The following is a 16,380-nucleotide window of genomic DNA, read 5'->3' as shown; positions in this document are numbered from 1 at the left end:
CTGCAAGCGGAAGAACCTGGAGGGGGGCAGATGGCAAGGAAATCACCTGAACCCCTTCCCAGATTTATTTTCCCTGCTGTAGCAATGAGAGGGGGGTAAATTCAAGGCAAACCTCCAATAATTAGATTCTATTCCTGGAAAATTAAAACAAATTTATAAATTTTCCATATATAGTATCGAATTATTTGGGGGTTATTTTATATTCATGATCATCTTATAAATCAAGGAAATACAGTACTTCTTTGAAGAGTCAGGTAACCCTAATGGGAATCTGAAATGTTCATGGCTCAGCTAGTATACCAGATCCTGATTTTAACAAGGGAAGATGGGGATGAACAAATGTCCATGGTTCATAGCTTCTGCCTTTTGTGCTAGAATCTAAATGTCAGAAGAGGAAGCTTTCATTAACGTAACTGAGAAGGGGACTTTCTGCATAACTGCTATCTTAATATGGAGTCAAATGATGGAGATCTTGAATAAACCAGAATTAAAGTCTGCACATAACAGAAGAACAAAATGCTCTCAACAGCCGGAAATACCCAGAAGCTAGCATGAGAGTCTCAATAGCAAGGGGTATGGGGAGAGGTCTCTTAATGATATCATGTTCCAAGCCCAACTGGTGTTGTAAGCCAGTTGTAAGCCAATGTGAAAAGGGTATGACATTTCAAAATAAATTGACTGAGATAGCTGGACAGAATTTCAGACGGCCTTCCATTCAGTCCCTGAGGATTTTCTTTAGCACATTGTTATCTTTTGATATAAACAAAAGCTTCCTGGTAGCGTGCACAACTTAATTTGTTGGTTGTGTGAACCCCATCTATTCCATCTCATACTATGAAGTATGATTTTAGCTTTGTATATCATATACGAGTAAACCCTTAAATTGTAATTCCCTTTGACTTCAATCATACAAATTAGACAAAACATTACTCATGAAAATGCCAAGCCTCTCAAGGACAGAGAGGTTAGGAATTCATTCGCTGGGAAGACCAACAGAATATTCCCTCCATAGAATTCTGTTTCTTCACTTTCCAGAGTAACAACAGAGGTCTTGTCATATTCTAAAAAGGGCCTGGAAGACTGTACCAAGAGGTGTGAAATTCATTTTCTTAAGGCCTCTGGCTGAAAGGTACGAGAGCAGTGAGAGAAAAAACAATCTAAGAAACCTGGTCACTTCATCAAACCTAACCAACAAACACACTTCCCACAATGATGTGTTACAAAAAAGAATGATACTGCCAGGACTGAATGGCATGGCTTGAGGTGGGCTGCTTTCCAAAAGTTTTTTTGCCAAAAGTTTAGGGAAAAAAAGGAAGACAATATTGTTTACATGACATGAACCTAAAAAGTTGAAGTTGGCCTAGGTTTTAAGCCTACCAGTTAAATTTGAGATGTATGGATGAAGAGTACTATTGAAGAACTAGGAGTTATTAATGTTTGAAACAAATAGGAGAAACAGGCCCATTTCAAACTGAAAAAATGGGATGGAGAGATAAGGGAAAAAAGGAGCAAGTTGTATTATTTTATTCTGCTGTTTAAAATAATTGTGGTTATTACATTAGTTTGCTTTTGACTTATTGGAATGACATTTGCAATATATTGCTTACCTTTACTATAAGCTTTGTTATTAAGATACAACGCACTTGATTCCAAAATTCTTCTAGTTCCGTAGGACTGAAGTAGTGGTCATTTCTAAGGTATTTATTCAGATGGCTCAAAGCTGATTTATTAATCCTTTCTAACTCTCCCAACAGGTCAACAAAACTGCATACCAGCTATTCTTCTGAAAATTTACCTAACTGAAGTAGTTCACCAGCTTTCATTTTCATTTTCTAAGAGAACTAGCTTCATATAAAGTTACTTCATGGCCATCATTTCTAATACCCTGAGGATTTTCTGTTTTCCGAGAAAGAAAATTAGAAGCCAAATATAAATGAATTATTTATCCATTTGTATACAAGTCACGTTATACTGAAGTGCTACTGTAAAACAGCGTACACCAGTTACTAGGTGATAACTAAATACAAAGCCAAAACACCTTTATCTTTGTAAGCACTTAACACTATACCTATTTTTTGGCATTGCATGATATTTGCTTTTAAAAATGTAAAAGACTGTCAATCTAAAATATTAGTAGCAAGTTGTATTAGATGTTAAAAAACAGATCACATGGTCTATCCAGGCTCTGGAAACATTCATATATCTCCAAAACAAACTCATGTAGGGCCTGGTTTATGATGATAACTGTGAAAGAGAAGTTTATTTTTATAGCCTGTTGCTAAAACAGTGGCTGACTAAAAATAAATCCTGACAAACAACGATACCATTTTCTTTAAAAAGTGTAACAAATACTTTCCATAGATCATCCAAATCAGGATATTAAAGGTGAAGAACAGTTTTGTTCGAGGAATAATAAATAAGATAGTATAGTAGTAGCTTTTTGGATAAAGGAAAAAAGTGTTATGCCCTTTTTGATTTTTATTTCAATCGATTTTCAAGGTGCAGATGGAAGGCTTGCTGATCTAGGATTACCTAAATCTACTACAGGCACTTTGAAATATAAGTAGAACATTTCCAGCCCTTTATTTCTCTGGACCAGAGTCCAATTTTTAAAAAAAAAGAGTGCATAATTTTATATTGGCACCTCAACTACTTCTTGCTTGAGCTCCTTCATAATCCCAGGAGGAATTCTGGGTTTAGTAATGTGTTGTATTCCAAATTATCCATTTTCTCCAGTTACATAACATTCTGTCACTTACCAGAAAAGAACACTACAGGATAGGAATATCCCCTACCTTCTTAGAGGTAAAGACTAAGGCAAGTAAGTAATTTAGGCTATGAATACACATTGCATTTGTCCCTGGACAAGTTGTGTCTACTTTTGTTCTGGAACAGAAATATCCTGGGATTGGCATGTACACACCTCACCCTTCTAATCAGGGTTCAGTCAGTAAATCAATGGTCTGCTACTTTTCTGCCATTAATTCAATAATAGAAACCCAAGATAACTGTTCAGATGTCCTGGGACAAACTGTTAGTACTACTTACCCCATTAATCCCAAAACAATGGGAATAAATGTCTGAACAAATCACACTTTCTCCTTAATAAAATGGTATATTCTGAGACAAAGCTTAGTCCCTTACCTCATTTATCCCAGGACAATGGGAATAAATGTCTGAACAATCACACTTTGTCCTGAATAAATGGTATATTCTGAGACAAAGCTATCATGTGTTTGTAGCCTGGGCTGCTCAGCAGCATTTTACTTCTCTAATTACTCCCTTTCAGTCCTGATGATTTAGCGGACTGATTCTTTCACAGAATCTATTTAAGGAATCTGTTGTTTTCTCTAGGAAAGATTTATTTAAGTACTGAGAAATCATTTCTCTAAAAACCATCCCATTGTACTATTTTAAGAGTTTTACATGTGGATGGGTATTTGTTGTTTGACTGAATTTGGTGGCATGTTCAGCCCTACTGAACACTGTGCATTTAACTTCCTTTTAATGATCTGGAGGCCATTAGTGCAATAGTATTTTTATATTCTGACAGCTTGGGTTTTGTCTTCTTCAAAATCTAGTTGTGCTCTTCTCTACTTCAAATTTTTATCCTACGGTTTTTATGTATCCTTTAGATAGGGTTTTGTTTGTTTGTTTACCTGCTTTACCTGTGGCAGGTTAGTGTGTTAGGTCTATGTTGTGTCAGGGTTGATGGTAGTCTTATGTAGAGTTTAGATTATGGTTTATACGCACTGGTTTGGATAGGGATGGTCCTGCCTCAGGCAGGGTGTTAGACTAGATGACCTCTAGCAGTCCCTTCCAGACCTACTTCTCTCTACAACTCTATTCTATTAATTCTATCAAATTCCATCATTGTCAGATGTTCACTGCAATGCATTCTATTTATTTTTTCTCCTAAACTTCTTTCATTTGTGTTTTTATGGTTTTTATTCTTAAGTAAGTCCCTGTTCTCATTTAACTTCTTCATTTGACATCCAAATTAGTTGAGAGAAACTACCCATGGGTTTTTGTCCTACTCCTGTATTAGTTTATTGGTTATTTGCATTCCACTTTTACTGGATACATAAATACCATTGTACTATAAATGTCCCCAACAAACTTACATATGCCTCAGGTCCTGCCAGCTTTCCCCCAGCCCCTATTTTAAACACACCCTCAAAACCTTTTGTTTTACATTCTGTTCTATGAAGGTGGAGCCCAAACCCATCTGCAAACATTCCACATCTCCAAACATTGCTCAGTGCTTAATAAAAACTAACATCTCTCTTCTTACGCATGCATAGAAGCTGACGTTCCTTTTGCCAAGGCAGACAACAGCATTTAACAGAAAGCTAGCTACTAGGCCTGTGTGAAGCAGCATTATCTGCTTCGGATTAGCCCGATTCGGAGATTCAAATCACTGTCCCAATTTGGCCGAATCGGATCTCAAGATTTGGCGCCGCTTCAGCGATCTGACCATAGACTAAACAGACAGCAGTCCTCACCACGCTGGACACAGATGTCTCTAGCTGGTAAGTCTGTTGTGGTGGGCGGAGGGGGGAGGGAGGGACTAGGAGTGAGGGCTATGCCCTGCTGCCGCTTGCCCACTTCCACCCGGAGCGAGCCGTGCCTGCATCACACCCCCCTCCCCACTCCTGGCCTGGCTAGGCAAGTGGCAACAGGGCATAGACCCTGCTCCCAGCACTGCCGCGCCCACATCCCACGCTCCCTCCCCAAGTCCAGGGCCCCCCACCCCGGCTGGGCAGCTTGTCCAAGTCCCAGCCACATTCCCTCCCTCCCCCATGCCCCTTTCCTACCCTCTCCGCCCACCACAACAGACGAACCAGCTGGAGGCAGCAGTGTCCAGTGTAGTGAGGACTGCTGCCTGTTTACTCTATGGCCGAATCTCCAAAGCGGCGCCTAATCTTTTCCAAATCAATTTGGAGGCTTCTGATTCATTTGAGACTTTTTAATTGGTTTCCCAATTCTATTTGGACTCGGAAATTCAGTTGCTGAATCGCCTCTGAATTGAATCAGCTACTGAAGCTTTTTAGGGCTGTGCAAAGCTATCACTGAGACTAGAACAAAGCTTTCTAGTCTACATATATCTTCCGGCACCTCTCTCTCTAGTGCCCTATGCCAACATTTCTCAACCCATGGGTCATGACCCAAAAGTGGGTTGCAAGAATATATGAAAGGACCATGAACAACTTTAAAAAATGATTCTCTTTTAAAGGAGAAAAATGTGGGAAAACGTGGCTTTTCCCTTGCAGGCTGGCAAAGTTCCAGCCTGTGAGAGGCTGCTTGGGGGGGCCCCCCCACACCTTTCCCTGCCCCCTACAACTGTGGACTCGGGCATGAGGGTGGAAGGCAGTGGTTCAGGAGTGAGGGGCACTGGGTTGGGACCGGCCATTGATGTTTACAAAAAAGGTTGAGAACCACTGCCCTATACCACCAGGAGAGGGGAAACAAGCTCCTGCAGCCCCCAAAATGACAGTTCTCCTTTTGTCTGTATGTAAGGAATGTGTTAGATTTTGAATGCTGAAGCCATAATCCCAAAAATATCAGAAAAGTTTCCAGATATCAACGGACACAACCCAGCTGATTTAGGGTGTGAGGGATGACAGCACTGGGGAAGGGAGGCTCACAGAACCTTAGAATCTACCTGGCACACAGGCCAGTTTAAGCCAGCTTCGGTAATTATCAGCAGATCAAAGAAGTGGATGGCAACCACACTACCACTCCCTTGGCTCTGCACATATCCCAGTACAATTTAAAAAGTTAACACCTTGAAGGACTTCTCTCTTTCAGAAATGATATGGGGAAAAAGGAGGAGGAACTAGGAAGGGAGGAAAGACTCCATTCCTCCCTCCTTCCCAGCAGCTTGGTGCCGATTCAGAGCCTCCTACATGGTGAGGGAAGAAGGGAGGCCAGGGTGGAAGGGCATCTCCTATCTATTCCACAGGGAATAGAAACTTTCAGGGAAAGTTTTAAGCGACACTGCACATGCCCCTATTGACTTCAGGGAAATAAAAACAAGGCAAGTTAGAAGAAATCAAGCTATCAGATTTCTGCCCCCTAGAGCTGGGGGCAGAAGAATCTCTCCAGGGCTCTCTGCTGCTGCCACCTTACACTAACCAGATGCAGCAGCTCAACTTGTTGAGAATCTGTAGCCAGGGGCATTAAAGATTAAGGGGAGCATTTTATAGACAACTCCAGTTGGGATGGATTGAATTGCTTGGTAAAACAATTTATTCCATAATACAGCATAATAAAATCAAAATCCCTACTCTAGATACCAGTCTCTTCTAGAATCTGGTAAGCAGCAGTGGGTCCTATCTTTAAAGACTGCACTGGAAACTCACCTAACATGGAAACTGGTCACAAGACAAGATTGCTTCAAATTCCCTAGCAGCTTTTAAACCTAATGCCATGGGCAATGAGATGCAATGTCAGGAAAGACCATTAAGAAGGCAGATATATATACACATGCAATTTGTAACAGGTTAATTTCAACAATAAATGGTTCTTAAAGCCCAATGCATGCTAACTGAAATGTATACTTATGCAGCATTCATAAGCCTATCGCTGCTTGAGTGAACCTAATCTATGCTCATGACTTTTCAAGTATTATTTTATTAACACTGCAGAGAGAGAGTTGATATATGCAAGATCCATTCATCACCATCTATTTGGTTCATACAACACACATATTTTCTAAAGTTCTTCATGTGATCATAATGCAAAATATATATCTGGCATTAGGAGACCAAATGCCAATTGTGTCATTGGTCTAGTAAAGAGTAATAATTTAGCTCTCCTAGGGTTTCTAGATTCTTTAGCTAGTCCTAGTCACACAGATATCTACAGGCATTTCATATATTTCATAGGCATTTTACAGCCACAGTTCACTGAACCTTCATAATATTTTCTCAAGAAGCCAGGACTGAATTTCCTTTATTGTTAGTGTGAACTGTTTTAGAAACGGCAAAACATTAGACAAACTGTTGAAGTACAGAAATTACAATGACTAGTTAAAACCAGTTTCCCCTTCACTTGTCTAATAATCAACATATCTTAGTAAGACTAGACAACAAGCTAGCTCCAATTTATCAGAGTATGGAGTCTCACTGTGTGCTCAATCCTGCAATGCAAGTCATCATCCAAAATGCTGCTGAAACGCATGTAAGGGAACTCCTATGACATACTGAATACTCTAAAACAGAGGCAGCCAATTATTTTGGGAAATACTTAAGTATTTCTGGGGGCAACCAGAGGGACTTCTGGTGGCAAACGTCAGAGGTCAGCGGGTGGGACTTCTGGTCCCAATATGGTCACCACGGAGCAGGGCAAGGGTCAAGGCTACCAATGTGGCCCTCCACAGCTCACCTAAACTCATTAAGTGACCTAAAGAGTGCTGCACATAGGGGCAAGGAGCACAGCCCATCTGGCCCACCTCTATTGCAGGGGATTTGTGCCGCATGCTTGCAGCTCCCACGGTAGAGGCAGGTGGGGCAGGCTATGCTCCTTGCCCCCACATGCAGCACTGGACGGAGCTGAGTAACACCGAGTACCAGTGCCTGCATGGGGCACGAGAGCCCATGTCTGCTGCTGCCGCCCACAGGGGACTGCACACCATGTAGGGACTGTACATCATGTGGGGGAGTGTGTGGGGGTCCACCTCCCCACCCTCCCTCACACACCCATCCTGCCCAGCTGAGCTCAGTGCTCCTGCTGCTTCCCCTGGGCTGCCTGCCCCCGCCCAGCTGCAGCTCCCCCTCTCCTTCCCCCTCAATCTCTGCCGCTTCCCCATCTGCTGCCCAAAATTAGTGGGATTCTGGGGAAGCCAAGCAAGTCCCCCCACCCTGGGGCAGCTGCAGCCCTTCCACCCAAGAGGGTGGGAGTGAGGCACAGCTGGGGGGAGGGTGTATACATGGGTGCTTCACTCCCACTCTTGTGGATGGAAGGGCTGGGCGGAATACAATTCACTGGTGGGTACCCGTGGGCCAATTTAAAGCGTCTAGTGGGCCGCACATCTGCCTCATGCCGTATTTTGCCTGTTCCTGCTCTAAAAACATTTTGTGCTTAAAACCATTAGCTCCAGTCATAAATAGCTTATTAGGAGACTTGAAGACTCAAGTGTATGTGAATCTCAAGTCTCACTTAACACTTGAATTTGGTCAAAGAGGCCATCTAAAAGAAAAACTGTTTAAAATAGTCAGTTTACAAGAGAAGAGTCCCTCATCCAAAAACCCATAGCTTCAATGTTAATAAATAAAATAAATTAAAACAAATATTATGGGCAGATTAGTTATTACTGTTTGACATTGTACAGCTTTTTTCCCCCCACATAAAGATCTTTTTCATCATTGTGATCTTAAGAACAGAGCTACATATTATAGCAGCAACATATGAGGTGGTATATACAAGGCTGGTGGTACTGCCTACCAGTAAGACTGCTAGCATTTCCTCACTGTAAACACTTTTTTATTTTACTAACTCTTTGCCAAGGGCTAATATTTCCCATGCTGGACATGTGCGATTTTTTTTTTTTGGAAATTTTTTGTCAAAAGAGTTCGGCCATTTTCTACGAAAGAGGCTAGGGAAAAATATATTATTTTTTTCCAGAAGAATCCTTTTTAAAAGCTTTAGTTCTCTCATGCTTTGGCTGGGTGCATTTAGGATTTGGAAAAATGTCTCTTGCCCCGCCCATAAAAATCCATCCAACTTTGGCCAAGTTATAAGCATCTGAAAACAGTAGTACATGTAGGATCAGAAGAGACTTCCTAGATTTTAGCAGCAGAATTTCCTGGAGTCTGCCCATGCTTTTTAGGAACTTCCCCTGCAAATACAGCTGTGGGTTGTTGCAAACTGGGCTAGTCCTGAACCACAAAAAGTAAAATACTCTGGAATTTAAAGTGACTTATGGCAGTGGAAGGCAGAGAGAGAGGACAGATATTTTATGGCTAGCCTATTCTTTCACTGGCATTTCCACAAAGCTACACCCTGGCTAAAGTGCAGACTGTCTTACAAAATTACTTGTGTAGACAGTTTTTCTAGTCACCAAACTGCAACAACAAACTATATTAAACTATCATGAAGTAGATGACAGCTAATTACTCCTCACCTCATTTGGTGGAACAATAGCAAAAGGCGTGACAATAGCTGCGAGTGGAATCCGAGCCTGTTTGGCCATATCCGAAGAGGCTGGAAAGCAGTATGTTGTACATCGGATGTAACGAGGGCTGGCATTGCCTAAAACAGGCAACAAAAAAAAGACAAAGCCAAAACTTGATAATGACAACATGAACGTAAGTGATAGATGATTCATAATGTATATACCCTAACAAGAGATTCTTTGTCTAAGTGAGTTTCTTCCCACTTCCACCTTACTTATTATCAGAGAACTTAAAAGGACCTTGGAAGCTAGACTTCTATATCCCAAAGGTATGTCTACATTACAAAATGCAATGGTGTGTAAAGCTACTCAAGCTGGCTGGGTACTGGAAGAATTACAGCACATTAGCAAAGCGTGAGTTAAATTTACCCTGTGGAGAACTGCACTAATGTGGTTATACTGCTTCTGCCACCCCTGGCTAGCACAGGTATCTCTACCTGGGACTGTATGGTACAGCACAGACAGCCACTAAAAGTCAAGGAGGGCTGGGCATTTAACTTCCTAATCACCCTTTTAAAAATCTCTGCCCACAACTTTAATTCTTGGTTTCTTCTTTAAAATGTTTTTGTTCAAAGCTCCTTGCCTTCAATCGTTGGAATAGACAGAAGTATTTACACCAAAACTTCTCCAGAGTTCATCCAAAACAAAAAGAAATAGAGGTCTATCTAAACAGTATCACAAACTTAATCTACGTAAAGAGATTTATAGTTTCAAGTCTTAAGTTAAACATGGACATAGAAGTTGAGATACACAAGCACAAGGCACGGCAGTCTGCAGATGCCAGGATGGAAATGGAGTTATACAAGCAAGCAGAAAGTTAACCCAGAAAGCAATTTTTGTGTGTGTGTGTGTGTGTGTGTGTGTGTGTGTGGGGGGGGGGGGGGGGGGCATTTAAAATTTCAGCACGGATGCCTTTAAAATTTCATGTTTGCTCTATTTTTCCTCTCCATATGCATATCTTAAATGCCAAGCTCTTAAAATGGCAGGGGAAGTTGAAGAGAGTTTTTTAATTAAGAATTTTGTCTAAAGTTATTATGAGGTCATTCAAATATTTTATTTCAAAATTAGACACAGAAAAATACCATCTCTGTATTTTTAATGTTTCATTCTTGTAGCTGAAAAACTGAGTTCCAGGAGTTCCATGGAAGCTACATTAGATCATCTTTGACAAGCCCTTTGTCACATGGAAAATAGTCAGCCAACCCCATATAAATGCAGTGTTTTTAGGATATGCAATTCTTACTAGTAATTTAAGTAATATGAACTAACGTGCAAGTTTAACTGTGGATTTTAAGACTCAATGGGTGCTTGCAAACATAAAGAAAACCCCAAAAGAAACAAAAACTGCACTTTAAACTCAGCAGGATCCTGCACTGAGCCAATGCACATCGAGAAGAGGCAGTGCATTACTTCAGCCTGGCTCCCCTGATATCTGTAAAGATAAGCCACTTTAGTGGAGCTTTTTTGGCACTTTTACCTAATAGCTGATGAAATCAGCTGATGAAATCAGCTTTAGCTAAAAAGTGCCAAAAAGTGCCACTGAAGTTCCTTATCTTTACAGAGGCTGCAGAGCCAGGTTGAAGTAAGTTTGGTAAAGCACAGGTTTTAGTTTTTTTAACATTTGCAAGCAACCAAGATTGTTATTCCTTTAATGACATTTTTGAATGTGCTATTGAAGAGACCTCACCTTGGGTAAATTCATCAGTACATGAAGGATTCTCTTTGGAGGTCACAAATGTTTCTGCTCTGAATGTTGAGGTTTTTTTGCTCAAGGACTGACAATAGTAAGATCCTAATCCTGAGAAGTGATGAGCATTTCAACCACCTATGCTGTGGGATGCTCAGACTGTCAGGAAAAGAAAGCCTTAAACTATTACAGAAAAGCCACAATCCTGCAAACACTTATCCGTATGCAGTTAAAAACTGAAGCTGAAAAATAACGAAGCTAATGAAAATATTCAGGCTCATAAAGCTAGCCATACACTGAAGTATTTGCGGGGTCAATGCAGTTGAGTAAAAGGAGTACTCCCATGTTGCAAGCCTGCATTTCTCTCACTTGGATGATTTTGTTGTTAGCAACACTGCCATGGAAATAGGGTAATGGTAAGCACATTGTTCCAAATTACTACGTTTAGTATCATCGTTTCTTTTTCATCCTGCATTTCTAACAGTTAACTACTTTAACTAATGGCTTAAAAAGGAAAGCTAGTTATGTTTCACAAACACATATAGATGAACTGGTGCAAAGGAAAATAAACCATTAAAGCAACATTATAGACTTTTCTTTCATTTATGGCATGAAAAAATACTGTATATTTAATTTTTAGAAGTGTTGCACATCCGAATTCCACTGAAATTAATGGAAGACACAGGACTGTCAGTATTTCTGGAAGTCTATGCATTTGTGTTTTGGTTCCTAGTTACAGAATTCCAAGTTTAAGCATAATGAAAAGATACATTTTCATCTAGTAAAAAGACCAAGTAATGGCACACAGAGTTACCTTGATCTTGCACCACACAATCCGTGGTGACGAGAGGAGGAACTTGACCTCTGATATTTGTAGCATAAGTTTGACCTCCTCTAGAAGCCTTGTCATTTTCAATTACCTGAATCTGAGGAACAAGCAGCAAAGAACAACATGAGAAAGGGAAAGCTATATTTTCATAAAAAGTTTAGTAGTATGCACAACCAATTAACACGATCTACACAGATATGCACAGAAACAGTCTTTCTAATATGTAGATACAACACACAGGTTTCCAAGACATCCACACTCAGAAATCTGCGCACATATCTGAACATGTAAACTACTGTTCTATAAGCGTGGTTGCTTGTAAGCACTCTATATGCAGGACTCACTGTAGGACCAATCTGTATAAATCTCAAAACACCAGAAGCTAATGGCTTGGAAGACAGTGTTAGGAGACAGGTTAGCCAGTTGCACAAGTGCAATACTTATGAACAAAGTACACAGGTTTAAAATCTACAGTTGCATACAAACAAACTCCCAATTCTGGATCTGATCATCTCAGCCCCTCCAGATCAACCTAGGGGTGACAACTGGGACTCAGGGTTATCTTTGCATCTGCAAAACAATGTTGCCAGCCAGTACACCTCATAACCAAGTGTATGAATAATCCATCAGTTAATATTCTCTTCCTGGCTGTGCTACCTTTCAGTGTTACCAGTCAGGTACAATGGTGTAGAACTTTTGAAAGCAGCCCTGTGGCATTCAGCACTATCATTCTTCAGAGTCAGCTTGTCAGGCTGCGTTAAGTTAATTCCTAAGAAGGCAGCAAAGGTAAGCAACCATTTGCTTCTTAAGCCCTATCTAAAACACAAAGCTCCACTAGTTTAAAATTAAATGCAAAGCACTGAACAGATTTCATTACATAGGGGAAACTCTCTGTGGACAGCTGTACACATGTTTAAACCTGGTTTACAGCAGCTAAGACTGCACCTATCATTTACTAATAGATGAAGGATTTACAAAGACTGTCAGCCAGAAGCCACAGAGACAAAAAACCCAAAAAACAAAGTTAGTAAGGAACCTATTAATTGCTATCCAAAAAATATTGTAATACTGAGAAAAAAAATAATAACCATCTTGGGCAAGTAGCATTTGAACCCTTTCCTAGACTAATTAAAACAGAAATGTTACACTTAAATGTCATATCTGCTCTTCATGTAATTTTTATGTATTGCCTTTTGGTATGCAGTGGGGTTCCTTGGAGATTTCTCCTCCGTCTTGGCTTACATACCTACTGCTAGCTCTTTGCACCAAGGAAAAAATTATTTACTGTAAAAAAGAGATGATTGTGAGCTATTTACAGACTAGGCTATGTGGAAAATACATTCAGATGGTGCTCAACAGTTAACTGACCTATGCATATCATTATTCTTGGAACTAGTTTTTGACAAAGCACAGATGTTGCTTTCCAGAGATGTTGTTAGAGCACAGACCAACCGTTAACATTTGGAAGAAAATATAATCAACACTGGCTGTGCAGAAAAAGTAAAATTTAACTGGCAAAACCTATTCAACTTGATCACATAAAACACAAGAAAACATGCACATGGTGATACTTCTCATTTTGAATGAGCTCTTTTGCCCTTTACAGGAATGATCTGGGTCAATGTCTCTTTTAAACATGTCATTCTGATCCTAACTGTGCTGCTAAAATAAACCCTTTAACCTCTTTGAACAGTACTTTCTAAGTCGACGCTGTTTATTCTACTATGGTAATTGAAACAAGACATCAGAACATGCTTTTATACCAGGGATTTTTTATTTTTGTTAATGTGACTGAATATTTTATCTTCCTTCATGAAAATATAGTATCAAATGGTGAGATGCTTAAAAATAATCCATTAAGGCAATACCTACATTTGCGAGTTATATGAGCAAATGTATTTCTAAGCATGCATTTCAGCTACTTCAGTTACTTAGCCTGAACATCACCTCAAATGAAGGGAAATTGGGTTTTTATAGAAAATAGAGAACATTTTTCCAGCATTATTTCTGTATTTAGTATTAAACAGCCATTGGATAAAATACATAATTAGTTGTGGGAACAGGGAATGACACTTAAGCAAGTGCCCTCACCACTAGGCTAGTCATACTCTCTCTGCCTAATGAACCTTGAGTTCTTCTCTCCTTAGTAGTTCAGCATCAAGAGGAAGTGCATATAATGCTCACTCCTACAGAAGTCATCAACCTGGTGATTAGGGAAGTTTTTAGGAAGCAGTGGAAGTGTTGGCTGCCCACTTCCTAAGCAAATGTTCTAACTGCTAGACTATTACATAGAAGGGGATGTATCACCACCACCACATTCTCCCCATCACCCTCCCCCAGCTGCGTGTTAAGTACATCCCACCAGAGAGAGCCCCTCAGAAGATTAAAGTAGACACATATTTTGGCTTTGGCCTGCTTTACTAAGTGTAAGCTTGAAGTTCTGCAGGCAAAGCACCTCTGTAATGGCCAGACCTGCAACTCTACACCAATGATTTAACCAACCTCTGCCAAGCAGGGTATGGTTTTTGCCACCATGCAGCAGCTAAATTAAATCATTCAAGTATGTCAGTGCCTTTAGCAGTCGGTGCTTTCCCAGGGTGCACACCATACTCTGCCAGCCCAGCTGCTGAGTGGAAGTCTATAGAACCTTGAGAGTATCTTGTGCACATATTCTGGCAGCAGAGACAGGTAAGCATAGTCACAGCCTAGTTTCTGGAACCATTATGGGCTTAGGCCTGAGTGAAGCACTAGGCTGCTCAGCCCCATCAAGACTAAGGCAATCTGGGGCAGGCACACAAATGCAACAGTAAGAGCCTCAGGAACTTTAAAGTCAAAGAAGAATGTGAACTAAGAATCAGAAGCCTCCAGGATTCAGCAGCAGCTGAACAAAAGTTTCCAGGACTATTTTTTTATTTAGGCATCTAAATATTGCATAAATTCTAAAAATAACATCATAAAAACAGAACCAGATTCAATAAAGGGTTAGATACTAGGGCTGTGCGAAATTTCAGCAGCTGTTTCATTTCGGAGGCGTTTCACCACGAAACACTGAAACTGAAATGGAACGGGAGGCTCCAAAACCATCCAAAATGTTTCAGAAAGGTTTCATATGTTTCGGAGGCACCCTCTGGGAAGAGTCCGGCACAGCCCCGCAGCCCTCCTTTTAAAAAGTTGGGAGGCTGGGGCCAGGCAGGGGATGGGGCCAGGAAGGGCAGCCATGGGGGCTTCTCGCGCAGCTTCCCACATCTGGGCCAGAGGCAGGCACAGCTGGGGGAGCCACGGGAGAAGCCATCCCATGGCTGCCCTGCCCAGCCTCAGCCTCTCAGCACTTTAAAAAAAAAACCAACAAAACAAAAAAACCCCGCATTCACCGGCTGCAGCAGCGGCATTGGGGCCTCTGAGGGCACATGGCAGAGCCGCCCTGCACAGCACGGGGATCACTCCTCCCCGCTTGGCACCCATACCACAGCTGTCCCATCGCATGGGTGCAGTGCTGCTTGGCAGGGCGTCGAGTGCTGTCTGGGAGCTGGGGAGGCTCCACCTCTCAGCAGGAGCCCTGCACTGCTCAGTTCCAGTGGCCCCAGATCCCAGACAGTGTTCAGCACCCTGCTGAGCCACACTGCATCTGCACCATGGGGCAGCTACCATGTGGGTGCCAGGTGGGGGGGGTGATCCCCACTGCCCCCAACTGTTCCACGCTGCGCAAGGGGACTCTGCTACAAGCCCTCAGAGGCCCTGATGGCCACTGCTGCAGCCAGTCATTGTGGGCCTTTTTTTTTTTTTTTTTTTTAAAGTATCAGGAAGCTGGGACCGGGTGCAAGATGGGGCCAGGCAGGGCAGCCATGGGGGCTTCTCCCACGGCTCCCCCCACCTAGGAAGAGGCAGGCACAGCCGGAGGAGCCATGGAAGAACTTGCAGCCGCCAGCTGTGCCAGTCTCTCCCTGGCCAATGCAAATCAGCGCCAACACAGCATTGAAACTCCAAACAGATTCAGCCAAATCGAAACAGAACAGTGATCCGAAACAGTGAAACGAATCACTGTCCTCTGAAACCGAAACGAAACGTAGCTGTTTCGCACAGCCCTATTAGAGACCTAAAGTAGATCTTTCTGGAGAAACAAGAGATGGTTATTTGTTGGCTTTTCAAGTAGAAATAATGTGGATGAAGCCCTAGGTATTGATCAGGTATTTCCCAAAGGGAAACACATTGTGTAATATTATCACATTAAGAAAGACTGAATGATATGCTGAAAAAAATAGTACTAAGGCTGCACACTGCTGTTACATTATACCCTACAGACAAGATTTTCCTCCAGATAGAGAATTCCACATGATTATAAATATATCCTATAAATCATTTTTAAACAAAAAGAAAAATGATCAACAAGTGACAGTGAAATAAAAGAAGAAACGTTAACTTTTACAATTTTTGCCAGCACAAAATGTTTTTATGAAAAGCAGTTCACTGCTAGAAGTCCCATATTACTTACTGGGCTTGGAATGGAATCAGGATCAAGCTTCTTCTGCTGTGGACCTGCAAGTTGGCCTGGACCACCAGGAAAAGCACCAGGATAAGAGAGCTGAGATCCTGCCATCTGAGGGCCATAGTTCACTGCAGCATTACAAAAAAAGTCATTGACAAATTTTCATCAATGCAACACAAAGTTTTCAGGGTTCTATCAGATGT

The 16,380-nt window shown here is 41.4% G+C and overlaps 1 protein-coding gene across 1 annotated transcript in view; it reads right to left on the bottom strand.

Annotated features, from left to right (window-relative positions):
• Window positions 1–16,380, bottom strand: part of SEC24D (SEC24 homolog D, COPII component) — a 92,820-nt gene that overhangs the window by 55,895 nt on the left and 20,545 nt on the right. The window contains exons 6-8 of the mRNA XM_090036643.1: window positions 16,184–16,305; window positions 11,680–11,791; window positions 9,128–9,255 (exon numbers count right to left, since the gene is read on the bottom strand). Of these exons, the coding sequence (XP_089892769.1) occupies window positions 9,128–9,255; window positions 11,680–11,791; window positions 16,184–16,305 (362 nt within the window). The remainder of the gene's footprint in view (window positions 1–9,127; window positions 9,256–11,679; window positions 11,792–16,183; window positions 16,306–16,380) is intronic.

Source organism: Crocodylus siamensis, chromosome 2, assembly GCF_052110815.1.
Source record: "Crocodylus siamensis isolate JL-2025a chromosome 2, ASM5211081v1, whole genome shotgun sequence".
Classification (NCBI taxonomy): Eukaryota; Metazoa; Chordata; order Crocodylia; family Crocodylidae; genus Crocodylus; species Crocodylus siamensis.
Note: the sequence above shows the minus strand (reverse complement) of the source record. Positions and strands in the feature narration are given on the sequence as shown.